Source organism: Podarcis gaigeae (assembly GCF_964106915.1).
Source record: "Podarcis gaigeae genome assembly, chromosome: 2".
Taxonomy (NCBI): Eukaryota; Metazoa; Chordata; class Lepidosauria; order Squamata; family Lacertidae; genus Podarcis; species Podarcis gaigeae.
Window position 1 is genome coordinate 120,007,624 of NC_139679.1, and position 27,698 is coordinate 120,035,321.

At 45.8% G+C, this 27,698-nt stretch overlaps 2 protein-coding genes across 4 annotated transcripts in view; one reads left to right on the plus strand and one right to left on the minus strand.

Annotated features, from left to right (window-relative positions):
• The window catches only part of LOC310835934 (vomeronasal type-2 receptor 26-like), a gene marked incomplete at both ends in the record, with an annotated part of 28,439 nt that extends 16,943 nt beyond the window's left edge, over nt 1-11,496 (plus strand). The window contains one exon of the mRNA XM_083720889.1: nt 10,586-11,496. Within this exon, the coding sequence (XP_083577015.1) occupies nt 10,586-11,496 (911 nt within the window). The remainder of the gene's footprint in view (nt 1-10,585) is intronic.
• A 1,548-nt stretch (nt 11,497-13,044) lies between these two features.
• On the minus strand, nt 13,045-25,722 carry LOC310837297 (uncharacterized protein). 3 transcript variants are annotated; one of them, XM_083723633.1, is made up of 5 exons: nt 25,302-25,722; nt 20,731-21,579; nt 18,158-18,296; nt 16,315-16,572; nt 13,045-14,438 (listed from the first exon to the last, which is right to left on the minus strand). In XM_083723633.1, exons 1-5 carry the CDS (start codon nt 25,437-25,439, stop codon nt 13,411-13,413), a joined length of 2,412 nt encoding a protein of 803 aa, XP_083579759.1. In that variant the 5' UTR covers nt 25,440-25,722; the 3' UTR covers nt 13,045-13,410. The 3 variants fall into 3 exon arrangements, with proteins under 3 accessions (XP_083579759.1, XP_083579760.1, XP_083579761.1); XM_083723634.1 differs by having other exon boundaries at nt 16,315-16,569; nt 25,302-25,721; XM_083723635.1 differs by lacking the exon at nt 25,302-25,722 and adding an exon at nt 21,730-21,862.
• Between the last annotated feature and the right edge of the window lie 1,976 nt (nt 25,723-27,698).

Consider the following 27,698-nt stretch of genomic DNA (forward strand, 5'->3'; position numbering starts at 1 on the left):
GTAACGCCCTCCCACCAAAGAGAAAAATAACTATCAAACTTTTATAAGACATCTGAAGGCAGCCCTGTTTAGGGAAGCTTTTAATGTTTAATAGGTTATTGTATTTTAGTGTTCTGTTGGAAGCCGCCCAGAGTGACTGGCGAAACCCAGCCAGATGGGCGGGGTATAAATAAAAAAGTTGTTCTTGTTGTTGTTGTTGTTGTTGTTGTTGTCGTTGTCGTTGTTAATGGGAAGAGTCTGCCAGGCCTAAATTGTCCTGTGCTCCATAGTATTCCCAGCATGGGCCTAAAAAGAAATCTTGCTCCTGACTCTTGTGAAGGTGTTTCTCACCAAGGCTAAACATGCTCCTTCTTACAGTTTGGAAACAGATCTGGGAGTTTTCACAGACATGTTTTCCTCCAGTCTTTTGCACCTATGAATGGAGCTGCGTGAAGAGTTAAAGATATTGCAAAGCTGGTGCTTCTTCCCTCCCCCCCTTTTTTATTTTATTCATTCTTTTATTTATATTTTATACATTTATACATTTTATGCATTCTTTTTTTAAAAATATATATTTTGACAAAGTCATTTTGACACCCTCCGTATCTCCTCAAAATAATTTTTCCTGCATATTCCCCATCTTACCTTAATGGCACATGCTAATTTATCATTAATAGCTATATCCCACACCTCTTCATGCCATTCTTTCATTTTATATTCTGCTTCCCCCTTCCACCTCCTAACTATCATAATTCGTGCAGCTGTCAATCAATTTGTGAGCAAGTCCTTCCACCCCATCATAAATTGATAATAATGCTACCTATTAACTTTTGGTCAGCTTTAACCCAGTGATTTCTGTTATCTCTTTAAACAGCCTTTGCTTAAAAAAAAATTCACATATTTACACCCCTACCAGATGTGAACATAATTCCCTGTTTCCTGGCATCCCCTCCAACATAACACCAGATATTCCTTGTTTATTTGATTCAATCTGACTGGTGTTAAATACCATATCCAAATTAATTTATAAAAATTATCCAAATTAATTTATAAAAATTTTCTTTTATTCTTATAGACAACATTTTCAGTGTACGATTTTCCCATATTTCCCCCCAGCTTGGACTATCAATCTGCCCTGTTGTCTCCTTTTCCCTTCTGAATGATCGAAATCATAGTGATTTTCCCCATCATCTTCTCAACAGAGCTCCAGAGATTTGTCCAATGAGCACTTACGAGTCCACTAAAATAAGCATCAGAATTGAGAACAGCATGAGGCAATGTCTTGCATCTGAGCTGGAAAGGACTGGTGCATCAGTGCCTTTGATGCCATTAAAAGCTTGGGCTGAGATTTGGGGCCGGGGAATTGGGCTGTGCAGGTGCTGAGGATGATGTCCATCCACTTCAGATGTCAAGTCTTGGTGTGACTCGGTCAATGCTCGGAAAGCCATTGCAAAAAGTGTTTGGCTTCATCTCATTGTTTCCTAATTGCAAGGAGCAGTAACAAGGGAGGGGGCTGTTCCAGGGAATGCTGCGGCTGTTGCTGCTGTTGCTGCTGCTACAACACCATTACGCAGAGTGCCGGATGAAGGCGAAATGCCACTTGACTTTGGAGAGTGATAAGATAGGTCCATTCGGTTATTACAGGCCAGGAGATCACATCATCAGTGGGGTCATCTCTCCCACAAGAGGATTCTTCCATCCACACAACTTCAAGGAGTCTCCCTCAGCCAGCCTTTCCCTGTAAGCCATTTTATGGGGATGAGTTTGAGACGCCCCACAAGCTACCAATTTCACGAGCCCCCCAATGATCAGGCTTTCTCCTGCTCCCCCTAAATCCCTGCTCTGTTATGTAATTGGGGAGAGACTCTGGGAAACCAGCAAGGGACTCGAACCCATGGCTTCAAGTTGCAGGAAGGAGATTCCGACAAGACATATAGGGAAACTTTCAAACAGTAAGAGCTGTTTGACAGTGGAACAGTCTCCCTTCGGAGATTGAGGACGACCTCCTTCATTGGAGGTTTCTGGGCAGAGGTTGGAGGGCCACCTGTCAGGGATGCTTTCGCTGAGATTCCTGCATTGCAGGGGGTGGGACTAGATGACCCTAGGGGTCCCTTTGAGGTACCTTCCAACTCTACAACTCTATGATTCTATGAACTGCCTAACCTGCCATTTGGACACTGTCACAGAAAGGTCCCTTTTCAGTTGTAGAGCAGGGCAGCCTGGAGAAACATAGCTTTGACCTACAGAACAAGCGCCCAATTTTCTTTTTGAGACTTTGAGAAAAAGCCTGCTGCCTAAAGAGGTTCTTGCTTGACTTTGCAAGTGGAGAAGGCCAGGGCACCCTCTCCTTTTCTGTCCCCTCCCCCCAACCCAGATGATCCCTGTCTATTAAATAAGTAAATGTTCCCCCAATTGCAGCTTTTCTGAAGTAAATTAGCACCAGATCCAGAATATAAACTCCAGCAACTTATGAGCTGTTTGTAAATTTCCAAAGAAGCAAAGAGTTGTACAGCAGGTCACTATGAGATTACCTTGTAAAGATAAGTAACCCTGCAACATTTAAAAGCTGTAATGAAGTCACATGTCTCAGACACAGACATGACTCCAGCTACTTTTGGCTTTTGTTTATTTAACCCAGAAATTCCAGGATGCGGTAGGGGTTTAGGTGAATGTGGTTTCTACAGCTGTGATGAATCCTAGCAGAGGGCCTTCTCGGTGGTGGTGCCCGCCCTGTGGAACGCCCTCCCGTCAGATGTCAAGGAAATAAACAACTATTTGACTCTTAGAAGACATCTGAAGACATCAGGAAAGTTTTTCGTGTTTGATGTATTGTGTTTGAATTTGTTGGAAGCCTCCCAGTTTTCAAATCAAGTGAAGAGGGCCAAATCTCAGAAAACATCCAGAGCACAAGTCACTGTAAACTAGAGCAATAATCCGCCAACGAATTTGGGATGTGGAACTGCAATGCCACGTGAGCGAGATGAATAAACACCCAGCAATAAAAGATAATGGGAGAGGATTTACCCCAGCAAATTGTTTGTCAAAATTACAAATACCTAAATACAGACAGTCATTTACCCTCGCTAGATAAAATGTGCTGCCATCTGCCTTATTGCAGGGCAGATTTGAGGGTAAACCATACGCGGAACGAGTCTGCCCCTGTGGCTTGATGGAGGTAGAAACTCTCATGCCTTGTTACGCTGCCATTTCTACGGGGATATACACTCGGTATTTATTACCCCTGCTATGCAAAAATCTCCAAATGAATCCGAACCTCAGTGTCTAAAATCCCTGGTAGAGGACAAGGATCCTGAGATCACATTAAGGGTAGCCAAATTCTGTGTGATTGCCATAAAACTTAGGGAACAAGCTGTACTATCATAATGATTAAGGCCTTAAATGATAATCTTAGGTTATATGTTAGTGACTGTTTTAATTTATATATTTTTTATCTCTTGCTATATCTGTATTGTCCCTCTTATACCTAATTGCAAATTCAAATGTATCCCTATCGTGTTTTATGACTTCCTTGATATTGCATGTGGGCTGGAACTGATCTGTGACCGAAATAATAAAATTCATTCATTCACAAGTCACTGTGACTCAAATGAAGTAATCCCAATTCTTCCCTGTAATCCACAAGACAGAGGGAGAGGGAGAGAGGTGACGCTGAATGTTGTTGTTGTTGTTGTTGTTGTTGTTGTTTAGTCGTGTCCAACTCTTTGTGACCCCCTGGACCAGAGCATGCCAGGCACTCCTGTCTTCCACTGCCTCCCGCAGTTGGGTCAAACTCATGTTCGTAGCTTCGAGAACACTGTCCAACCATCTCATCCTCTGTCGTCCCCTTCTCCTTGTGCCCTCCATCTTTCCCAACACCAGAGTCTTTTCCAGGGAGTCTTCTCTTCTCATGGGGTGGCCAAAGTATTGGAGCCTCAGCTTCAGGATCTGTCCTTCCAGTGACCACTCAGAGCTGATTTCCTTAAGAATGGATACGTTTGATCTTCTTGCAGTCTGTGGGACTCTCAAGAGTCTCCTCCAGCACCATAATTCAAAAGCATCCATTCTTTGGCGATCAGCCTTCTTTATGGTCCAGCTCTCACTTCCATACATCACTACTGGGAAAACCATGGCTTTAACTATACGGACCTTTGTTGGCAAGGTGATGTCTCTGCTTGACGCTTAACGCTGAATGTTACCTATCATTTAATGAAAGCTTAAAATGTTTTATCTGCTGTTATACTAATAAGTTTTGTTTTCCAAAGGGGAATGCCTGTGGATCGAACAAGGCTCTCAGTGTTAAGTAAGGATCAGTGTTTGCAAAAGCTCTGCAAACTGAATCCAGAATTTATCCATAAAAACTTGGGGGGGGGAGATGAATCTGATATATTCACTGATTGCAGGATCATAGAATTGTAGAGTTGCAAGGGATCAACCCCCAGCAATCCAGGAATCTTTTGCCCAACATTGGGCTCCATCTCACGACCCTGAGATTAAGTGTCTCATGTTCTACCAAATGAGCTTGGATGATGCTGTTATGTGTATATTTTTTTGCAGGAGAGGGGGGACAAGGTACTGGCAATACCTGTCCATCTTGCTTGCCATTCAAGAGGTCAACCAGAACCCCAGGCTCTTACCCAACATCACTCTGGGCTACAACATCCACCAGAACTTTTTTGATGGAAGGGTTACAATCGAAGCTTTGGTAGACTTGCTCTCTACTGGGCAGGCAAATGTTCCGAACTATAACTGTGGAGGGCAGAATAATCTGCTCGCTGTTCTCGAAGGAGCCGATTCTCCAAACTCCATCCAGATTTCAAGAATGTTGAGCATCTATAACATCCCACAGGTAGGAATGAAGAGGGGTGTAGCAGCTAGACTGGTGACTGGGAGCGGCCGCCAAGACCACATAACACTGGTCTTGAAAGACCTACATTGGCTCCCAGTACATTTCCAAGCACAATTCAAAGTTAGCCCAGTATATCTGAAGGAGCGTCTCCACCCCCATCGTTCTGCCTGGACACTAAGGTCCAGTGCCGAGGGCCTTCTGGCGGTTCCCTTACTGCGAGAAGCCAAGTTACAGGGAACCAGGCAGAGGGCCTTCTCAGTAGTGGCACCCACCCTGTGGAACGCCCTCCCACCAGATGTCAAAGAGAAAAACAACTACCAGACTTTTAGAAGACATCTGAAGGCAGCCCTGTTTAGGGAAGCTTTTAATGTTTAATAGACTATTGTATTTTAGTATTCTGTTGGAAGCTGCCCAGAGTGGCTGGGGAAACACCCAGATGGGTGGGGTATAAATAATAAACTATTATTATTATTATTATTATTATTATTATTATTATTATTATTATTTTCTGACTGAGCCCAATTCCAGAGAACTCAAAAATCGGTGGGGTGGAAGTTATGTGAGATTGGAGACAGACCTTTGATTTTATAAGGGCCAACACATGCCTTTCTTTTCTCACACGATCATTGCTACTCATATCGGCTTTTCAGAATTTCAAAATAAATCTTCCTTTTCTTGCCAGATCAATTACGCTTTTGTCTCTCATGTGATGAATGACAAGAGACAGTTCCCTTTTCTCTACCCGATGGTCCCCAAAGAAGAAGCCCTGTACCCAGGGATTGTCAAGCTGCTCCATCACTTCAGATGGACGTTCATTGGCCTTCTTACTCAAGACACCGACAACGGAGAGAGGTTCATGAAGAATTTGATGCCTTTGCTCACCCAGAATGGCATTTGTGTTGCCATCTCACAGAGCATTCCACAAGTCAAAACACATTATGTGTTGGATATTCTTCCATTTGAAAAGTGGAGACAAGTCAATGTCTTTTTTTACTATGTAGAAACATCTTATTTTGTAGCAGGAGTGGTACATGCAGAAAAAATATTCCACCGGTTGTTAAAACCCACTGCAGGGAAAGTCTTGATCACAACTATTACGTGGGACATTTCCTTCGAGTTAACATACAGAGGTTTCTCTTTCCAACACATCCATGGTATTTTTTCTTTCTTCCTTGGGACGAATAAATGGGCACAATATGATTACTCTCTTCCCTTTTTCTCCGCTATCAGTAAGTTTTGGAAATATGCCTTTAATTGTTCATATTTAAAGCATGCCATGTCAGTGAAAGGCTGGACAAGATGCAGAGAGAGAGAGAAACTGGAAATGTTGCCTCAAGATGATCTGGAAAGAATCCTCTCTCTAGACAGCTACAGGATTTACAACGCCATCCAAGCTGTGGCATCTGCCTTAAATGCGGCATATTCCTCTAGGTCAAACAGGAGGGTGATGGCCAGTCTGGAAGTTCAAAAGCTACAGTCATAGCAGGTATTTCCTTTTCCCATTACAGACATCTCTGCCAAACCTGACAATAGAGTGTAACCATTCCAGAATTGACAAAGAACATGTGAAATGGTGTCAGAAGGGGGAATTTTGCAAACCCATTGTGGAAGCATCCTGAACGGGCCCCTCTCCATGCCCCCATACACTGACCTCAGGAACGGCCAGAGTAGGATAAGGTGGTAGGAGGAACCACCAAGGGCAGAAGACTCAGAGCCCGGGGATTGGTGGTGGGACAATGACGGGTGGTTACAGGGAGAAGATGTCACAGGGAGAAGACCGGGAAGAGGAGGTGTCAGAAGCTGAAGGGGCAACAAGGCTTAGTGAGCACGGGGAGTCTGTGGCAGAGAGAAGCCCAGAATCAGAGGCAAAAGCGGAGGCTGGAGAAGAGGGAGAGATGAGTTTGTCTGGTGAGGAAGCCAGGGAGTCTCCCCCTCCTGCTGCGACAGGCTCCCCTGACTCCCAGAACCAGAAGAGGTATGAAACGGAAGGAGCAAAGGCAGGCTGCTTGCTGGCACAGTCTCTGATTGCTCAGAAGAAACCCTAGAGAAGAGGCTGTGGGGAGGTTGGGACTTTTAGTCTTGGCAACTGGTTACATGGAGTAAGAACTTACAGTGCATGAGCTGCTGTGCTCATTAGACATGAAACTCAGAAAAGCCTGTGAAGACCATGTTTCGCTAATATAAAGAGTTAACTCCAGCTTTGAACTGTGTGATTCACTGACCAGCTTGCTCTGTGACACCAGGGTATTATTTTGGCACCTACTGAGCTCCACTAAGTCCCAGCCTTTGTCCAAGGGACTGTGTTTGTGTTGCTGGACCTGTATTCAGTGTCCTGCACTAAGTTGTGCCAGCCCCATTCCTGTATAACAGGAATGAAAGGGGCATGTCCTTGTTATAATAATAATAATAATAATAATAATAATAATAATAATAATAATTTATTTGTACCCGCCCATCTGGCTGGGTTTCCCCAGCCACTCTGGGCAGCTTCCAACAAGGATGAAAGATACACTAAAATGTCACATATTAAAAACTTCCCTGAACAGGGCTGCCTTCAGATGTCTTCTGAATGTCAGGTAGATGTTTATCGCTTTGACATCTGATGGGAGGGCGTTCCACAGGGCGGGCGCCTCTGCCGAGAAGGCCCTCTGCCTTGTTCCCTGTAACTTGGCCTCTCGCAGTGAGGGAACCGCCAGAAAGCCCTCGGAGCTGGACCTCCGTGTCCGGGCAGAACGATGGGGGAGGAGACGCTCCTTCAGATATACTGGACCGAGGCCGTTTAGGGCTTTAAAAGGTCAGCACCAACACTTTGAATTGTGCTCGAAAACGTACTGGGAGCATCTTCTACTGGCTAACCATGTCACATGATGTGTCTTTGTATAGCCATGCCTTGAGTAGAGATATGTATTGTCTGCCGTGCCTTTGCTGAGTTGTATATGTGCTATACGTATTTGAGCACTGAAGCTTTTGGGATCGGAGGGGGTGCCAGGAAACAGGGAATTATATTCACATGTGGTGGGGGTGTAAATATGCACAATTTTTCTGGCAAAGGATGTTTAAAGAGATAACAGAAATCACTGGGTTAAAGCTGACCGAAAGTCCAGACGTAGCATTATTATCAATCTACGAGGGGGTGGAAGGTTCGCAGGCCATGATGGGCTTGCTCACAAATTTATTGACAGCTGCACGAATTATGATAGCTAAGAAGTGGAAGGGGCAAGCGGAATATAAAATGGAAGAATGGTATAAAGAGGTGTGGGACATAGCTATTAACGATAAATTAACATGTGTCATTAAGGTAAGATGGGGGATACGCAGGAGAAATTATTTTGAGGAGATACAGAAGGTGTTTGTAGAATTTGTACTGTCAAAACGGAACGGGGTGTTGAAATTTTGGGAATGGTCTCGGGGGTGGGGTGCACATTTTTATTCTTATTTATTTACGATTATTACTTTGCCAAAATAAAATAAACAGTGGCAGAGGGCGACTGGAGGAAAAAGCTTTTGGAAAGAATCAGCATCTGAGTTCTTGTGCTTCATGCAGAAGACAAACTGTTTAACACACACAACTACTTGAGCCTTAACCAAGCCCCAAGTCAGAGGACAGCCAGGCATGAAACAGGCAGAGCTGGATAGTCAGTGTCCTTTCCCATATCCTAAATCCTGCTGTTTTCTTTCCCTTCTAGCTCCACCCTTTCCTGGGAAACGCCCAGTTTTACAATTCTTCCATGGACAGAGTGTATTTGGATGAGAATGGGGAACTGGCAGCTGACCTGGACATTGTAAACTGGGTGGTGTTTCCCAATAAGTCCATCCTCAGGGTCAAGTTTGGGAGTATCAAGAGACGGGGGTCCCCAGACGTACAGTTCACCATTGATCAGGATGCCATTGTGTGGCCCAAATGGCTCAACCAGGTGGGGGAAATCATCTTTCATTCTACTGCATTTCCCAAACACCTGCCAACAACAAAGCTCAGCATTTCTTGAAGATCTCATGGTGGGTCCCTGTAAAATTGTGTGTCGCACCAACACTTTGAATTGTGCTCGAAAATGTACCGGGTGAGCCAATGTAGGTCTTTCAGGAGCGGTGTTATATGGTCTTGGTGGCCACTCCCAGTCACCAGTCTAGCTGCCAAATGAGTTGGCCAAAACTTCCCCCACCCTCTGCCATATTTAAACGATTAAAGACCCTCATAATCTTGACCGAATTATGCTTTTAGCCCTTTTTCTGAAATACTCATGAGAAGCCACATTGAATGGGCCATTTCCCAGCAACTTCCAGAAAGGCTGCAGTAGATTTGTGCGCTTGGATGAGAGATGACATCCTCATCCAAACCCTTCGAGGAAATTTAACCATCCCTGAAACTTTGAAGGCAGTCTATAATTTCAGAAAAGCCTCTCTCCCAGCTCTGCTTCAGAGAAAGGCTGGTTGGGGGAAGGAACTTCCCCACCAAATTATTTATTTAAATTTATTTAAATTTTATGTGCCACCCAAGACTCCTATTTTTAAAAAATAAAAAATGTTGTTTTTTTAAAAAAAATGTTTTTACTGAATGCTCCCAGGTGTCCACTGCTGTGATACAGTGATGGCAAAATAGTAGTGAACCTGCCGGAACTGAAAGTAGATACTCCATGCTATTGAATCTATGTGGGCCTCTGGTACCTAGGTAGTTGCTACAGTTTTTTGGCCTTACGCTTAGTCACAAGCTTCGAATGTAAAATGCCCTTCCCAACCCCATGCCCCATTTCCATAGAAAACACATTTTCCTTGATTCCCCATCTTTGTGCTTAGACCCTGCCTCCCTCCAGGTGCGTGGAAAGTTGTCGCCCCGGATTTCTCAAGCTGGTTCCGGAAGGGAAGCCACTCTGCTGCTATGACTGCATGTCCTGCACAGAAGGGACCATCTCCACTCAGGAAGGTGGGTGGCACCAGAGTCTTGGGCAAGGGGACAAAGAATCATAGAATCATAAAGTTAGACCCACATGGCCATCTAATCTAGGGTTGCCATATTCCCCAGAGCAAAAACTCAAACTATATATATGCATAGCAATACAGTGAGGTACATGATTTTTTAATATATATATATTTTTTTCTTAAACAATTTCAACATAACAATCTATCAATCCAAATATTCAATTACATTATTTTTCCCTTTCCCCCCCCCCATCCCTCCCTCTCCCCCCCACCCAGGACTCCCCTCAGCTCCCCTCTCTGGTTTCTTTGCACATATTGTTCTCTGCATATTATAAAATTGTACATATCCTTGCCTTGTCTATCATATATTCAACTGATAAATTTGTGGGTGTTTACTCAAAACCTGCCAAGGAGTCCAAATCATATTGTTGTCTTTTTAAATACAGTGGTACCTCGGATTACATACGCTTCAGGTTACATATGCTTCAGGTTACAGACTCTGCTAACCCAGAAATAGTGCTTCAGGTTAAGAACTTTGCTTCAGGATGAGAACAGAAACCGTGCTCCGGCGGCACGGCGGCAGCAGGAGGCCCCATTAGCTAAAGTGGTGCTTCACTTTCACTAAGTGGAACAGTTTCAGGTTAAGAACGGACCTCCGCAACAAATTAAATACTTAACCTGAGGTACCACTGTAATTTGTAAAAAGTTCCCATTCTTCCTTGAAGTCATGATTTTCCTTGTCACGCAGTTTATATGTCAACTTGGCCAAGTCCGCATAGCTCATCAATTTTTCTTGCCACTGTTACTATAGGGTACATGATTGATAATACTCCTGTTTTTCTGCAGATGCAGAGCATTGCACCAGCTGCCCAGAAGATCAATATCCAAACAAGGCCAGAGATCAATGTGTCCACAAGATTATCACCTTCCTGGCTTATGAAGAACCTTTGGGGGTTGTCCTAGCTTCCTTTTCCCTCTTCTTATTCTTAACTACAGGCTCTGTGTTAGGAACATTCATTAAGTACAAAAAAACTCCCATAGTCAAAGCCAGCAACTGGGACCTCTCCTATATTCTCCTCGTCTCCCTCCTGCTTTCGTTTTTGTCCTCCTTCCTCTTCATTGGAAGGCCAAGGAAAGCCACCTGCCTTCTGCAACAAATGGCCTTCAGTATCATCTTCTCAGTTGCAGTCTCTTCTTTGTTGGCAAAAACCATCACGGTGGTGCTGGTCTTCCTGGCCACAAAACCAGGAAACAAGGTGAAGAGATGGCTGGGGAAGAGTCTGGCCTACTCCATTATCATTTCCTGCTCCAGTGTCCAAGTTGTCATGTGTACCATCTGGCTGGGAATCTCTCCACCCTTCCCAGAGTCTGACATGAGCTCCCAAGCTGGAGAGATCATTCTACAATGCAATGAAGGGTCTGTTGCCATGTTTTATGCTGCCCTGGGTTACATGGGCTTCCTGGCCTCCATCTGCTTCACGGTGGCTTTCCTAGCCAGGAAGCTGCCTGGGGCCTTCAATGAAGCCAAGCTGATCACCTTCAGCATGCTGGTCTTCTGCAGCGTTTGGGTCTCCTTTGTGCCCACCTACCTGAGCACCAAGGGGAAATACATGGTAGCCGTGCAGATCTTCTCTATCTTGGCTTCTAGTGCTGGGCTTCTGGGCTGCATCTTCATTCCCAAATGCTACATTATTATACTCAGGCCAGATATGAATACAAAGGCATATTTAAGCACAAAAACTAATTTGGGAACCTGATATTTCTGGAACTGTTTTCCAGAGGTGTTATTTATCATGTTCAAGGCCAAAAACTACTTTTTGTTTCAGATTATGTGGGAGGATTCACATTTGGTTAGCCACTGTGGGAACAGGATGTTGTATGATGATGGGTCTTAGGACTGATTTAGCAGAAGGATTCTCCTTATCACAGGAGCCAACTGTGGTGAATCTATGTGCCATCTTCAACTCCTTGAATTATTCCATCAACGGTGCTTCCAAAAAATTGTATGTTATCACTTGGGAAGACAGGCGAACTAATGCCAGTGTACTGGAAGAACAAAGATCACCAGTGTCAAAGTAATGATTCTTCAACACCAACTTTACTGGACTGGTCATGTTGTGCGGATGCCTGATTATGTCTTCCAAAGCAGCTACTCTGAACTTAAAAATGGAAAGCGTAATGCTGGTGGTCAACAAAAAAAGGTTCAAAGACTCTCTTCAGCCAAATCTTTAAAAATGTAGTATAAACACCGACAACTGGGAAACACTGGCCTGCGAGTGCTCCAATTGGAGAGCAGCCTTTACCAAAGTTGTTGTGGGTTTTGAAGACGCTCAAACTCAGGACGAAATGTTCTAAGAGGAAGGCACGCTTTGCAAACCCTCAGTGATCAACTCCCGCCCAGAAACCTACGTCCCCACTGTAGAAGGATGTGTGGAGCCTCTACAGTCACTTATGGACTCACGGTTAAAACCATATTCATGCAAGGCAATCTTACTCAGCTACAAGTGATCACCAAGGAATCACCTTCTCATCCAACTATAAACCATAGATACACTTACCCAACCCAGCCTTTTTTACTGTACGTCAGAGCCCTCCTTGACCTTACCTGGACTTGTTCTTTCACTCTAACGGTCATTGTTAGGTAAAGGTAAAGGTACCCCTGCCTGTACGGGCCAGTCTTGACAGACTCTGGGGTTGTGCGCCCATTTCACTTAAGAGGCCAGGGGCCAGCGCTGTCCGGAGACACTTCCGGGTCACGTGGCCAGCATGACAAAGCTGCATCTGGCGAGCCAGCACAGCACACGGAACGCCGTTTACCTTCCCGCTGGTAAGCGGTCCCTATTTATCTACTTGCACCCGGGGGTGCTTTCGAACTGCTAGGTTGGCAGGCGCTGGGACCGAGCAGCGGGAGCGCACCCCGCCGCGGGGATTCGAACCACCGACCTTTCGATCGGCAAGCCCTAGGCGCTGAGGCTTTTACTCACAGCCCCACCCGCGTCCCATAACGGTCATTGTTAGCTTCCTCCTAAACTGGTTCTCACCAGTTCTGTGGTCAGGCCTCACTCTTGTGTAGCGACTCTGGCCTCCGGTAATGTGTTTTACAGAATTTCTACTTCACCAACTGAAGCGGAGTTGATAGACCACTGGCGGTCTGTGGGCCCATTTGAGACCCCCAGTTTAAACTGTATATATATATATACATACATCACTCGAGAAGCTTTTCCAAAACAACTCCAAAAGCTTTATAAAATCTTCCCCCCCCCCCCAATTTGCAGCAAATGTAAACAATAGGCAATGATCCACAGTTCTGCATGAAAAACCTGGAAGAAACGTTTATTTCAATGTAGTTTGCATAATGTTGACAAAAAGAAATATCTATCTAGGAAAAACTGCCCCCCAAAATTACTATCCCGTTTACATTTTAACTGACTGATGGAGAAACAATGGAAGTTGCTCAATCCCCCCTCAGTTTTGTCCACTGTCACTCGTATGGTTTTCCAGGACTTATAACTTGACCTCCAGACATCTAGACATTTATGCAACTTCTGTGGGTGAGTATCTAATAAGATGGTAGCCGGATTTCTTCATGTGTAGAAAGTTTAATTTCTATGGTTTTCCCTATAGGTATACATCGAGGGCTCTTCCTACACTCCAAGCATTAATGCAACAATTTACTTATGCAGTTTTCCCACTGTGTGAATTCTCTGATGTGAAATAAGATTTGTGTTTTTGCTATAGCTCTTCCCACATTCAGAACACTTATATGGTTTCTCCCCCGTGTGGATTCTCTTGTGTGCCGTGAGGCTAGAGCTCTGACTGAAGCTTTTTGCGCACACAAAGCATTTATAGGGCTTCTCCCCTGTGTGGATTCGCATGTGCTTAATAAGCGTCGAGTGATTGCAGAAGCTCTTGCTACAATCTGAGCATTTGAAAGGTTTCTCCCCGGTATGAATTCTCTGATGGGAGGTAAGGTTTGAATTCCAAGTGAAGCTCTTCCCACACTCTATACATTTGTATGGTTTCTCCCCTGTGTGGATTCTCTGATGCAGAGTAAGGTTGGTGTTCTTGCTAAAGTTTTTCCCACACTCCAAGCATTTATAGGGCTTCTCCCCTGTGTGAATTCTTTGGTGTGAGGTTAGGTGCCCACCCTGGCTAAAGCTCTTCCCACACACAAAGCATTTGTACGGTTTCTCTCCTCTGTGAATTCTCTTATGCTTAATAAGATCTGACTGGCTAGAAAACCTCTTGCTACAGTCTGGGCAGCCATAGGGCTTCTCCCCTGTGTGGATTCTTTGATGTGAAGTAAGGTTGGTACTCCGTGTGAAGCACTTTCCACACACAAAGCATTTGTACGGTTTCTGCTCTTCACAGAGCATTTGAAATTCTGGAAGATTTCCGCCCTCAGTGAAGCTCTTCCCAAACACTAAGGTCTGTTCTGGTTTCTCTTCTGTGTGTATTCTCCAACAAATATCAAGGCCCTTGACCCTCCTGTTTTCTGCCTGTTCTTGTTGATCTGGGATGTCATAAAAGTTCCCATCCTGATAAGGAATGGATTGGTGTTTCTTTTTCCCTGTGTGGTTGCCTTCCTCCATCTGTGGTCCATCTCGATTCCAAAGGATCTCCTTCAACTGTTCATGCCCATCTCTTCCGGACAATATCCCAGGCAATTCCTGTTCTTCCTCGTTCTCCCCCACATCATCTGCAAGAATAAAGAGAGAAACCCAGTAAGATATCAAGGGGCAAAGGGGGAACAAAGCTCACTATTAGCTTGGGAAAGGCTTGGGACGTTCCACAAGGAACTACCACATCTCCCATCATCTGTGCAAAAGTCTGTGAGGGGCCTTTTTGTCTGTGAACAAATATTACTGCATGCAACCTTGGAGGTGGCTTGGACAGTGGAAAGAAAGGATCCCCATTTCCCCCATAGTAATAAATTGGTGTTCAACAGGGCATTTTGGGTAGTGGTGCCCTACATGGGAGGGCCTTCTCGGTAGTGGCACCCGCCCTGTGAAACGCCCTCCCACCAGATGTCAAAGAGAAGAATAACTACCAGACTTTTAGAAGACATCTGAAGGCAGCCCTGTTTAGGGAAGCTTTTAATGTTTAACAGACCACTGTATTTTAATACTCTGTTGGAAGCCGCCCAGAGTGGCTGGGGAAGCCCATCCAGATGGGCGGGGTATAAATAATAAATTCTATTCTATTCTATTCTATTCTATTCTATTCTGGGGCACTAAGTGGCTTCAGGCTACAGACTCCGCTAACCCAGAAATAGTACCTCAGGTTAAGAATCATAGAATCCTAGAGTTGGAAGAGACCACAAGGGCCATCGAGTCCAACCCCCTGCCAAGCAGGAAACACCATCAGAGCACTCCTGACATATGGTTGTCAAGCCTCTGCTTAAAGACCTCCAAAGAAGGAGACTCCACCACACTCCTTGGCAGCAAATGAAGAACTTTGCTTCAGGATGAGAACAGAAATTGTGCGGCGGCAGCGGGAGGTGGTACCTCAGGTTAAGAACAGTTTCAGGTTAAGAACAGACCTCCAGAACGAATTAAGTTCTTAACCTGAGTTACCACTGTACAGTGGTTTTTAAGATAAATTATAAATTTGTCCTGTTCTTTATTTAAATTTTGGTCTTCCTGATTTTGGATTCTTCCTGTCATTTTTGCCATTTTGGCATAAATCCATCAACTCAAATCTGCCATTCTTCTCTGGTTGGGACTTTATCATATTTCCATCACCCCCACACCCCTTTCTCAATCAATCATAAAATTGTGGTGGTTGCTTCCCCTCCCCTCCCATTGTTTTCAATGTTTTGTTTGATTTTTATCTTCTCTAGTTACCTGTTTTTCACTGTGTGTGGTGTTTTTTTTAATCCATTTGCTCATTTGATAGTGGCATTATTTATTTGTACATTTCCAAGCACAATTCAAAGTGTTGGTGCTGACCTTTAAAGCCCTTAATGGCCTTGGCCCTGTATACCTGAAGGAGCATCTCCACCCCCATCATTCAGCCCGGACACTGAGGTCCAGTGCTGAGGGCCTTCTGGTGGTTCCCTCCCTTGTGAGAAGTGAGGTTACAGGGAACCAGGCAGAGGGCCTTCTCGGTAGTGGCACGCGCCCTGTGGAACGCCCTCCCACCAGATTTCAAAGAGACAACTTTTAGAAGACATCTGAAGGCAGCCCTGTTTAAGGAAGCTTTTAATGTTTGATGCATTACTGTATTTTGATATTTTGTTGGAAGCCGCCCAGAGTGGCTGGGGAAGCCCAGCCAGTTGGGCTGGGTATTAATAATAATAATAATAATAATAATAATAATAATAATAATAAGCAAATCATGGAGAATAAATCTATTGATTGCTACTGGCCCTGATGGCTGCAATCTACCTCCACTGTCGGGATCAGTGTAATGCTAGTTGCTTGCAATCGTAAGTGGGGAGACTGTCGATGCTGCACTCAGGTCCTGGCTTGTGGGCTTCCCACTGCGGCCTCCAGTGGGCCACTCTAGGAAGAGGGAGTCCGTGAAGTTTTGTCTGCTTTTGCCACAAGCACTTCAAGGGTTCTGTATCTTACCGGCATCAATCTCTATTTGGATCGTGGGTTCACTGGGGACCTGGGGACCTTCCCCACAGGAAATGGATAGTTCTGCTTCCTGTGCTGGGCGGATTTCCTGACAGCACCTCATTCTTTCCTGACTTGCTGAGGAACTATTGAGCTCGTGACACGGGGAAAGACTCTCTTTCCATGCTGAAGTCCCACGTGGCGCCACCGTGTCAGAATCGTCGGGCAAATATTTCTCCTCCTCTTCTGCAGTCATCCATCCTTTGCCTGCTGAAGACAAAAAGTGAGAATCCTAAACAATTCCATACCTGTATTCGAGGAAACGGGGGTACAAATAATAATAATAATAATAATTTATTATTTGTACCCCGCCCATCTGGCTGGGTTTGCCCAGCCACTCTGGGTTGTCTTCCATACAAAAGACAACCAAACTTCTTGGTTTAGAGAAAAGAAAAAGACAACATGATCAAGTGCATAATTAAGCATGGTGTGGAGAAGGTGGACAGCGGAAAGCCTTATCCCTTCTCTCATTACTCAGGAACATCGAATGAAGCTGGATTTTGGAAGATTCAGAAGAGTGGTGAAGATGGTTAAACTCTTCTCCCTTGCAAAGCACATAAGACCTGAAGGAGGAAGTTGGAAGAGTGACGCTCATTCCCACTTCCTCTTTCAGCTCTATGTGCTTTTTAAAGCTTCAGAGTCGTTCTGTCAGAACGGATTTCGAAACATAATATTTTATAAATAAATAAATTGGCCACTTTCTCTCCCAGGCAACTGATTTTCTGTGCATGCGTTTTCTCTTGGGAGAAGAAAAGTGACCATGGCGCTCACTCAAAAATCTCAGGATGCTCACACACCTAACAAAGAAGGAGCGAGTATAAATGATATTCTCTTTGCTTCTTTTTTTAAAATTATTAGTTTTTTCAGATTTATAAGTAGTTCTCAGCTACCTCCTTTGGTAATCCTCACAGAACTCTAGCCCAATGGTTGCCATTAATTTGATTTTGAACTGATTTTGAAATGAATCGATTTTAGAATGCTGTGTTACTTTTATCGTTGTTAGCCGCTCTGAGCCCGGCTTCGGCTTGGGAACGCGGGATATATATAAAAAAATATTATTATTATTATTATTATTATTACAGTATATTGTCAAATGAAGAGTTCTTCTTAATCTTATACACTCCGTAGAGCATACAACAACCATTTCTTTAAACAAATAACACAAAAGAAGCCACAGGTATGTAAAAGCTTAGAAGGCTTTACACAGGACTGCAAGGTGGCCGCTTAATCCAGATTCAGTCATCATAACTGAACTCAAAATCAAAATTCTAAAACCCTACCATGTCAAGGGAAACTGATCAGAACATTAACATTTACGTCATGTTTCTTCCTAATGTCTCAACAAATGAAACTGATTTGTAAAAATGTTACATGGAAAAAATACGAGAGACATTACACATACTTCTGTAAATCAAGAAAATCTTTAATAAAAATGTTCTGTCAGAAGCTTAGATAAACAGTATGCATGTAATAAACTTGAGGATTGAATGGAGCGAGAACATGTCCTTACAGAAGCACAAGCTGGTTTCAGGGCAATCCGGTCAACTTTAGACCAAGGCCTAGTACTCCAACACCTTGCAGAAAAATATACCTCAAGAAAAGGAGCATCTCTCTGCGCAGCTTTCATAGCCCACTGCTTTTGGCTGGCTGAGAGAAAAGCACATCTATCTCTTCCCCTTCTGACTGATTGCCCCCCTGCCAACTTGGGGCTGCTCCTCTGGACTGTGGGAAACTATGTCCACGTCACTGTCTGATCTTGAGCCCTGCACAATAGAAGGGCATCCACCATGCTTACCCGATGGGCACGGATCCCCATCGTAGTGGCTGCCATCTTCCTGCTTGGTTTCCACGTTGGCCGGCCTCTGCACAGCATCAGGAGGAGCTTGGTCAACCTCAGACGAACCCTCTTCCTCCTCGTCCTCCTCAAACAATACCTGCAACATCAGAGAGGGACCTGTTCACATTTTTCAGCCAAAGAACCACGGCAGCCTGAGGAGGGTCACATGCCATTAGCGGGCAAGGACAGAGGCAAAAGTGTCAGGAGCGAGGAGCTGTGGGTTAAACCACAGAGCCTAGGACTTGCCGATCAGAAGGTCGGCGGTTCGAATCCCCACAACAGTGTCAGCTCCCGTTGTTCGGTCCCTGCTCCTGCCAACCTAGCAGTTCGAAAGCACATCAAAGTGCAAGTAGATAAATAGGTACCGCTCTGGCAGGAAGGTAAACGGCGTTTCTGTGCGCTGCTCTGGTTTCCCAGAAGCGGCTTACAGTGGTGCCCCGCAAGACGAATGCCTCGCAAGACGAAAAACCCGCTAGACGAAAGGGTTTTCCGTTTTTCGAGGCGCTTCACAAGACAAATTTCCCTATGGGCTTGCTTCGCAAGACGAAAACGTCTTGCGAGTCTTGCGAGTTTTTTCCCTTTCCCCCCCCCCTTTTTCTAAGCCGCTAATAGTGCTAATCCGCTAAGCCGCTAATAGGGATGCTTCGCAAGACGAGAAAACCGCTAGACGAAGAGACTCGCGGATTATTCTCGTCTTGCAAGGCACCACTGTAGTTATGATGGCCACATGACCCAGAAGCAGTACACCAGCTCCCTCGGCCAATAAAGCGAGATGACCGCCACAACCCCAGAGTCGGCCATGACTGGACCTAATGGTCAGGGGTCCCTTTACCTTTACCTTTATAGCAGGGCTAATTTCTATGCACACAAACATACCTGTCAATCCCCCATTAGGACAAACAAGAACCATTAGTGTCAACAAGAATGTTCCTTGCCCCAAAATGGAAAGAAGCAGAAGTCCCAGCAAAGGGTGAATGGATACAGAAACTTATGGAATATGCAACAACGGAGAAACTTACCGGAAGAATAAGAAATCGAGATAACAAACGTTTTATAAAAGAATGGAAATGGTTTGATGAATATTGACAGACAAATTGTAAACAGATAAAAACCCTGGCAGGATTATTGTAATAACCTGCAGCTACGTAAGAGTATATAGTCAAAGAAGTTAAATAAATGAGTAAGTTAATTTGGATATGCAGAAGATAATAAAAATAAATTTAAGGAACCGCAGAAAGAGGGGGAAGGAAGTCAAGTTTTAAAATGTTGAAATGACTGTAAAACTAGTGAAATGTATATATCTGAAAAGTATAAATATTTTTTTAAAAAACTATTATTGTCAGTGGACGCTCCTGGCTACAGCATCTCAAATTTCAGTAGCGCTCTGTGTGCTGCCAAAATCCCCCCTGCTCTACCTCTTCCTTTCCATTGGATGTCATAGTTGTGGTGCCCATTACGGTCAAAGAGGGTAGGCTCTCGAAATCCGCCTTTGCTGCCTGCTTTCAGGCCTGCTCTGAAAACTTGCTCCGTTTCACAATATGAATTTTCTCTTTTTTAAACCAAGTAGCACAGGTGGTTGAAATCGCGCAAGTTAAATGCTAGCAAGGCAGAATGCTCAAACCACAGGAGTGAAGGACCTTCCAGACATTGCTGAATGACAACTCCCATCAGCACCAGGAAGCATGGTCAACGGTCATGAGAGTCGTAGATTAACAACATCTGGAAAGCCAGAGGTTATATAATAATAATAATAATAATAATAATAATAATAATAATATAATAATAATAATAATAATAATAATAATAATAATAATAATAATAATTTATTATTTGTACTCCGCCCATCTGGCTGGGCCTCCCCAGCCACTCTGGGCAGGTTCCAACAAAGATTAAAAAGACATTAAAATGTCACACATTAAAAACTTCCCTGAACAGGGCTGCCTTCAGATGTCTTCTAAATCTCAAGTAGTTGTTTATCTCTTTGACAGCTGATGGGAGGGCATTCCACAGGGCGGGCGCCACTACCGAAAAGGCCCTCTGCCTCATTCCCTGTTACCTCACTTCTCTCAGGGAGGGAACCGCCAGAAGGCCCTCGGCGCTGGACCTCAGTGTCCAAGCTGGATGATGGGGGTGGAGACGCTCCTTCAGATATACTGGGCCGAGGCCATTTAGGCCTTTAAAGGTCAACACCAACACTTTGAATTGTGCTCGGAAACATACTGGGAGCCAATGTAGGTCTTTCAAGACCGGTGTTATGTGGTCCTGGCGGCCGCTCCCAGTCACCAGTCTAGCTGCCGCATTCTGGATTAGTTGTAGTTTCCGGGTCACCTTCAAAGGTAGCCCCACGTAGAGCGCATTGCAGTAGTCCAAGATAACTAGAGCATGCACCACTCTGGTGAGACAGGTAGGGTCTCAGCCTGCGTACCAGGTGGAGCTGGTAGACAGCTGCCCTGGATACAGAATTGACCTGCACCTCCATGGACACCTGGTTTGGTGTAACCTGCCAACCACAGTTTTATGGCAGCTCTCACCTGGTTATGCAGTCTCTCGGCCTCTCGCTGCCTCAACAAGAACTCCTCGGCCAGGGCTACTGCCTGGGAGCAGGTTTCCGGGCTGTGCTCCCTCACCCAGCTCTGGATCTCCGGCGGAAGGACGGTCAGGAACTGCTCCAGGATCAGCAGCTCCAGGATCTGCTCCTTGGAGTGCCTCTCCACCTTCAGCCACTGGCGGCAGAGCTCTTGGAGCTGCCCGCAAACCCCTCGCGGCCCCTCGGCCTCCTGGTAGCGGAAGCAGCGGAAGTGCTGGCGCCACCTCTCCCTCGTGAGGGCATCCCATCGCAGGATGATGGCCTTCACTTTCCCATAATTCTCCTTGTCTCCGGCCTCCAGGCTGCTGAAGGCCAGCTCAGCTTCCCCACTGAGGGCCGGCAGCAGACGGACCGTCCACTCGGCCTTGGGCCACCGGCAGGCTTCGGCCACTCGCTCGAAGGAGGCCAGGAAGGCCTGGGTGTCATCCCAGGGGGTGGGCTCCTCCGGCAACTGGGGGACCCCCCATTCCGAGTGAGGGGACTCTACCGTCTTCAAAAACTCCTGCCCCTGGGCTTCCCAGGATTGAGCCAAACCATCTTTCGGCTCCTCCTTCACCTGCCGCAGAGTTGCCCTCCGGTGCAATCCCCCACAATGCACTGCTTCAGGGGATTCGCTTTCTCCCTCGAAGCCCATCCTAGGTTTGCGGTTTACACTGTCGCGAATGGATTTCCCAGGGCTCTCCCTTTGCGTACTGCCGTCGGGAACATCCCTTTCCATTTTCATCCTGGGACAAACTCCCGGAAAACTCCAGAATAAACTACCGTGATTGAGGTGGGTGCGCTGAGCTTCTGTCTGGGGGAGAGAAAAAAAATATGCAGGTGAGATAAACCTTTCCAAACTCTCTCCCTTGTGGCATATCTTTCCCCAGGAAGGGCCTTTTCAGTAGTGGTGCCCGCCCTGTAGAACCCCCTCCCACCAGATCTCAAGGAAATAAACAATTACCTGACTTTTAGAAGACATCTGCAGGCAGCCCTGTTTAGGGAAGCTTTTAATGTTTGATGTTTTATTGTGCTTTTAATTCTATTGGGAGCAGCCCAGAGTGGCATTGTCCTGGGCGGAACTAACTGCCACATAGCTCCTTCCCTCTCCTCTTATTCTATCTGGTTATTATGGAACCAGAATGTTTTAGGATCTTAATTTGCTCTCTTTCCCCCCCCCCCCTTCCTTCCACATTGCCAGGGATCAAACCTGTGACATTCTGTATGCAAAGAAGATGCTTTTCCACTCATCCACCTTAAGATTTGGGCCTCACACAAATTCACAGAGTTTCCCAGAAAGAGGAGTCGATTGCTAAACCGCTTTGGGAATTGTCAGTCAAGGAGAACAGGGGACCTCATATTTTAAACTTCTTCAACAAAGGTTCCCATTATTCTTTTGGAGAAGCCACAACCGTGAAAAGTTGTATTAAAGGCGCTTTGAGTGTAAGGTACACAGACATTTGCACACACTTCAGACCTTAAACGTTTAAGAGAGCCTAGCCTTCTCCTGTTGACACCTCATACTTCTCTCTCTTAGGCTGCAGTTGCACGACATATACAGTGGTACCTCAGGTTACATACACTTAAGGTTACAGACTCCGGTAACCCAGAAATAGTACCTCAGGTTAAGAACTTTGCTTCAGGATGAGAACAGAAACCATGCTCCGGCGGTGTGGCAGCAGCAGGAGGCCCCATTAGCTAAAGTGGTGCTTCAGGTTAAGAACCTCCGAAACGAATTAAGTACTTAACCCGAGGTACCACTGTATTTTGCTTTCCTGACATTTCCCTGTTAATTTCTACATTACAGTTGAGCATTCACACATTAGAGCCACATCTGGGAATACAGTGCAAGCTTTACACTAATTTCTCAGTTACAGTGCAACCTCGGTTTTCGAACGTAATCCGTTCGACTTCCGAAACGTTCGAATACCGAAAAGCTAAGGGCTGTCTCCAGTTTCAATGCGGGGGGGGGGGGGGAGAAATGCACCTCGGAAGCCATTTGAGTTCCGAAAAACGTTTCAAAACCAAAACACTTACAGGTTTTCGGCGTTTGGGAACTGAAACATTTGGCAATGGAGCCGTTTGAGAACCGAGGTTTGACTGTATTTACTTCTGGGCGGGGGGTGGGGGAATCTGTTTGCAAATGATACAGAAATGAGCGCTAAACCTACATTTCTCCGATGAAAATAGGGACGTCCTCTTCAATAATAATAATAAAAATAATAATAAGAATTATAGTGTCATTATTTATACCCTGCCCATCTGCCGGTCACTCTGGGCAGCTTCCAACATATATAAAAACATAATAAAACATTAAACATTAAAAAAAAAGCTTCCATATGAACCCAAACCAATGGCCCTGAGTTACAAGAAAGGAGATTCCGACTGTTAACGGAGAAATCGGAGGGCTCCCTTGGAGAAAAAACAAGGACACCAGCCAGGAATACCAGAGCAAAACAGCAGCCAGTAGGCTTGGTCTGTATGGAAAGCTGTCGCAACAGGACTCCCACCTGCCACAAGGTGGAACAAGATGGAAGCCCTGAAAAAAAGAGCCCCCAAACTTTTATTACCTGCTAATCCCCATGTTGTTGTTGTTGTTGCTGCTGCTGCTGCTGCTTAGTCGTGTCCTGTTACACCTCCCCCCAAACTACATCACTAATACATCCCCGGCTTCGGCTGGGGAGGGCGGGATATAAATAAAATTTATTATTATTATTATTATGAAAGGGGAGATCTGGTGGCACTAATCTGAGCATCCTGGACCCTGCCCCATGGTTCCCCTCGCCCTCCACCAAACACCCATCAAGTGTCACAAAAGAGATCTTTACATTTCCCTCTTTCCCAGCCAAGTTAATCACACCCTTTTGTCTTTATCTGGGTTTGTTATTTCTGGAATGGCTCCCTGTCTGGCACTCAGGTATCAGGATGCCAGGAATTACCACTCAGGCAGAGGGGCTGCTGAGTAGCTGAGCTCACATGTCTATATGAATTTCTGAAATTTTCCCAGTGAGCCAGTACATAGATACAGTGGTACCTCAGGTTACATACGCTTCAGGTTACATACGCTTCAGTTACATACGCTTCAGGTTACAGACTCCACTAACCCTGAAGCAGTGCTTCAGGTTAAGAACTTTGCTTCAGGATGAGAACAGAAATCGTGCAGCAGCGGCACAGCGGCAGTGGGAGGCCCCATTAGCTGAAGTGGTGCTTCAGGTTAAGAACAGTTTCAGGTTAAGTACGGACCTCCGGAACGAATTAAGTACTTAACCCGAGGTACCACTGTACATTTATCAGTGAATTCTTACATTTGGTATCATGCAGCAAAGGCCCTTTGAATACATAGATAGGTAGAAACTGTGATGAAGTGTTTTGTGGGGACAAATCACAAAAGTCACAAAAGTGATTGTGCTGGTATTGGTAGTGGGCTGCATGTGCGTGATATCTGCTGGAGGGGCAACCCCCCCCCCCAACCTATACATAAATTCCTGCATCATGGCTAAACATCAGGAAGAACTTTCTGACAGGAAGAGCTGTTCGACTGTGGAATGGTCTCCCTCAGGAGTTTGCGGCCTCTTCTTCCTTGGAGGTTTTTAAGCAGAGGTTGGATGGCCATCTGTCACGGATGCTTAAGTTGAGATTCCTGCATTGCAGGGGGTTGGGCTAGATGGCCACCGGAGTCCCTCCCAATTCTCTGATTTTGTGATCTGTATACCTGCTAAGCAAGGGCGCAGGTGGCGCTGTGGGTTAAAGCCTCAGCGCCTAGGACTTGCCGATGAAAGGTCGGCGGTTCGAATCCCTGCGGCGGGGTGCGCTCCCGCTGCTCGGTCCCAGCGCCTGCCAACCTAGCAGTTCGAAAGCACCTCCGGGTGCAAGTAGATAAATAGGGACCGCTTACCAGCGGGAAGGTAAACGGCGTTTCCGTGTGCGGCTCTGGCTCGCCAGAGCAGCGATGTCACGCTGGCCACGTGACCCGGAAGTGTCTCCGGACAGCGCTGGCCCCTGGCCTCTTGAGTGAGATGGGCTCACAACCCCAGAGTCTGTCAAGACTGGCCCGTACGGGCAGGGGTACCTTTACCTTTACCTTATACCTGCTAAGCATCCTAGACATGAAAGTGCTCTCTCTTACGCACACACAGAGGAGTACCAACTTCGTCCTGCCACCTTGGGTGCCTGGGGCCGTGGGTGCCATGCAGCATGCATGACCCTGGCGCCGAAATTTGTGGGTGCCCGTCCCCTTCATAGGGAATTTTGTGGGAGGGTGGCACCTGTTCACACACGGAGCTGGCACCTGTTCACACACACACATTTAAGAGGAAGCACTCTTTGGAAGCCAGTTTTGGAAAATTGCATTAAATTCATTGGCAATGATGTAATTTAGGGAAGCTTTTAATGTTTAATAGATTATTGGATTTTAATATTCTGTTGGAAACCCAGCCAGATGGGCGGGCTATAAATAATAAATTATTATTATGACAGTATTATAATTTAGAAAATCAATAAAAACAATTGGCCAAAAAAGGAAGGAAGCGCTCTCACCTTCTGATCCGGCTTGGTGTTTGAAGGGATGCGCGTCCCCAATCTTCCCTGTTCCTGCGTCCGTTCAGACGTGCATCTCCCCCGTGTCGCCACGTGCGCCCCAAGAGCACCCGCCGGCCCCAAGAAAACTGCATGCATTCAAAGGAATCGCGGAAGGAGCTCAGCTCTCCATGCGAAAATTTAGATCTGCTGGCTCTCTCCCTCTCCCAGCTTCTCTAGCAGGGATCTTGCTGTCCCAGATCCAATTCCACAAGGGGAGGTTTGGATCCACACATAAACACACACACACTTTTTTTTCTCTCTCTTTCTCTCTCTGATCCCCAATTCTAGGTGGGTATATTATTTTAATTTATTTTGTGCAAAGCGCTCCCTCCTGCCTTCTTAGCATTGACTGGGGGGGCGGGGGGAGAAAGCTCCTCCTCTTTCTGCACAGAGGAGAGGGGAGTCAGGCTCACGCCGGCTGGACTTTTCTGGGCAAAGGGGAATTCTGGGAGTTGTAGTCTTTCCCTGTCGGAGCTGCAATTCCAGGAGAGCTTTTCCGATCTCTCCCAGGGGAGGGCGGGTCACTTAAGGGCGCTGCTGCGTTTATTTTCTCATTTGATCCACCGGCTGTTTGCATCCCACATTTTCAAGATAGCTTGAAAAGCACCAGCGGTATTGATTAAGCCCATTTGGATTTTAGCCGGTTGTAAACCACCTTAGTGATTTTTTCCCCCTTTTTTAATGAATGATGGATGTTGTGACGTGGGGTTTGTGATTTCAGCTCTCTTGACATAATATGCTGGAGACAGTTCTCTAGTAACACTTCTTTATTAAAGCAAACAAGACTGAGACCTGAGGAGGGGAGAGCTACATTTATAGGGACAGGGAACTAGCTAGAAAGGATACATTTTGGAGGGAACAATATCAGGCAATCACAGTCCTGCCTTTTGGAGGAAACCAATAGATGGTGTTAGATGGTGGCGGTGATGGGAAATCCTAGCGCGATCCTTATGCTGCAACCCTGCGGCCACTCAGGGTTGAATCCGGTGCTCAGAATGAACGCAATGCGCATTTGTCTATTCGACAGTGATGGACTCTCCTTCCTTGGAGGTTTTTAGGCAGAGATTGGACGGCCACCTGTCATGGATGCTTTAGTTCCTGCATTGCAGGGGGCTGGATTGGATGACCCTCAGGGGTCCCTCATGGGGGCACAGGAACCAACTCCCCTTCCAAGTGGCTGAACAATCAACCCTTCTTCACAGAGAACTGGGAATTGTAGCTCTGGGAAGAGAGTAGCAGCATCTCCCAACCTTTTTTTGGCCATGCCCCAACTAAGAATCTTTAAAATCCTGGTGCTCCCCCCTCCCCCCCGTGACATATAACTCTTATTATTAAAAATAAATAAAATTCCTTACAGTAGCACCTTAGGGACCAACTAAGTTTGTTATTGGTATGAGCTTTCGTGTGCATGCACACTTCTTCAGATACTTATTATTCAAAAAGTGAACTCCGGTTCACATGAAGGAAGCCTAAAAGGCCATTAACTTGGTCTAACTCGTTGTTGAATTGTCCCCCTTAAAAATCAAATTGCCCACCTGTGGTGGGGGTAGGGTGCCCCACATACCATGTCCTAGAAAGGTCTCAGCACCCTTAACAAACTACAGTACATCTCCCAGAATACTTTAGGCAAAGCCATGAATGTTCAAAGTAGTATGATATAGACTCCTGCGAGACATGGTGGACTCTCCTTCCATGGGGGATTTGAAGCAGAGCTTGGAAGGCCATCTGTCATGTTTGATGAAGTTTAGATTTCTGCACTGCGGGGGGTGGGGGTGGACTAGATGAACCGGGGGGTCCCTTCCACCTCTACAACTCTCCGATTCTAGGACAAATGCTAAGGCCCTCATGGACTGAAGGCACTTGGAGACCATCCCACATTTGTGAGTCCTGGAAGACTTGGTCTCTGCTTATCTGTCTGGCAAAGGTAAAGGTAAAGGTACCCCTGACCGTTAGGTCCAGTCGCAGACGACTCTGGGGTTGCGGCGCTCATCTCACTCTATAGGCTGAGGGAGTTGGCGTACAGCTTCCGGGTCATGTTGCCAGCATGACTAAGCCGCTTCTGGAGAACCAGAGCAGTGCATGGAAACGCCATTTACCTTCCCACCAGAGTGGTACCTATTTATCTACTTGCACTTTGATGTGCTTTCGAACTGCTAGGTTGGCAGGAGCAGGGACCAAGCAACGGGAGCTCACCCGATCGTGGGGATTCGAACCACCAACCTTCTGATCAGCAAGCCCTAGGCTCTTTGGTTTAGACTACAGTGCCACCCGCATCCCTGTCTGGCTTAGCTGTTGACAAATTTCGGTATTGATGCATATTTTTTGCCGCTGGTATCTTAGTGTTTTAATCAGCAA

Coding starts and splice junctions, on each gene's coding strand:
- LOC310837297 (XM_083723633.1), bottom strand. CDS start 25,439: ATGCATGCAGTTTTCTTGGGGCCGGCGGGTGCTCTTGGGGCGCACGTG. Junction 18,297..20,730: donor CCGAGAGACTGCATAACCAG/GTGAGAGCTGCC, acceptor CTGATGTTGCAG/GTATTGTTTGAGGAGGACGA. Junction 16,573..18,157: donor TGGGGATCCGTGCCCATCGG/GTAAGCATGGTG, acceptor TTTTGTCTTCAG/CAGGCAAAGGATGGATGACT.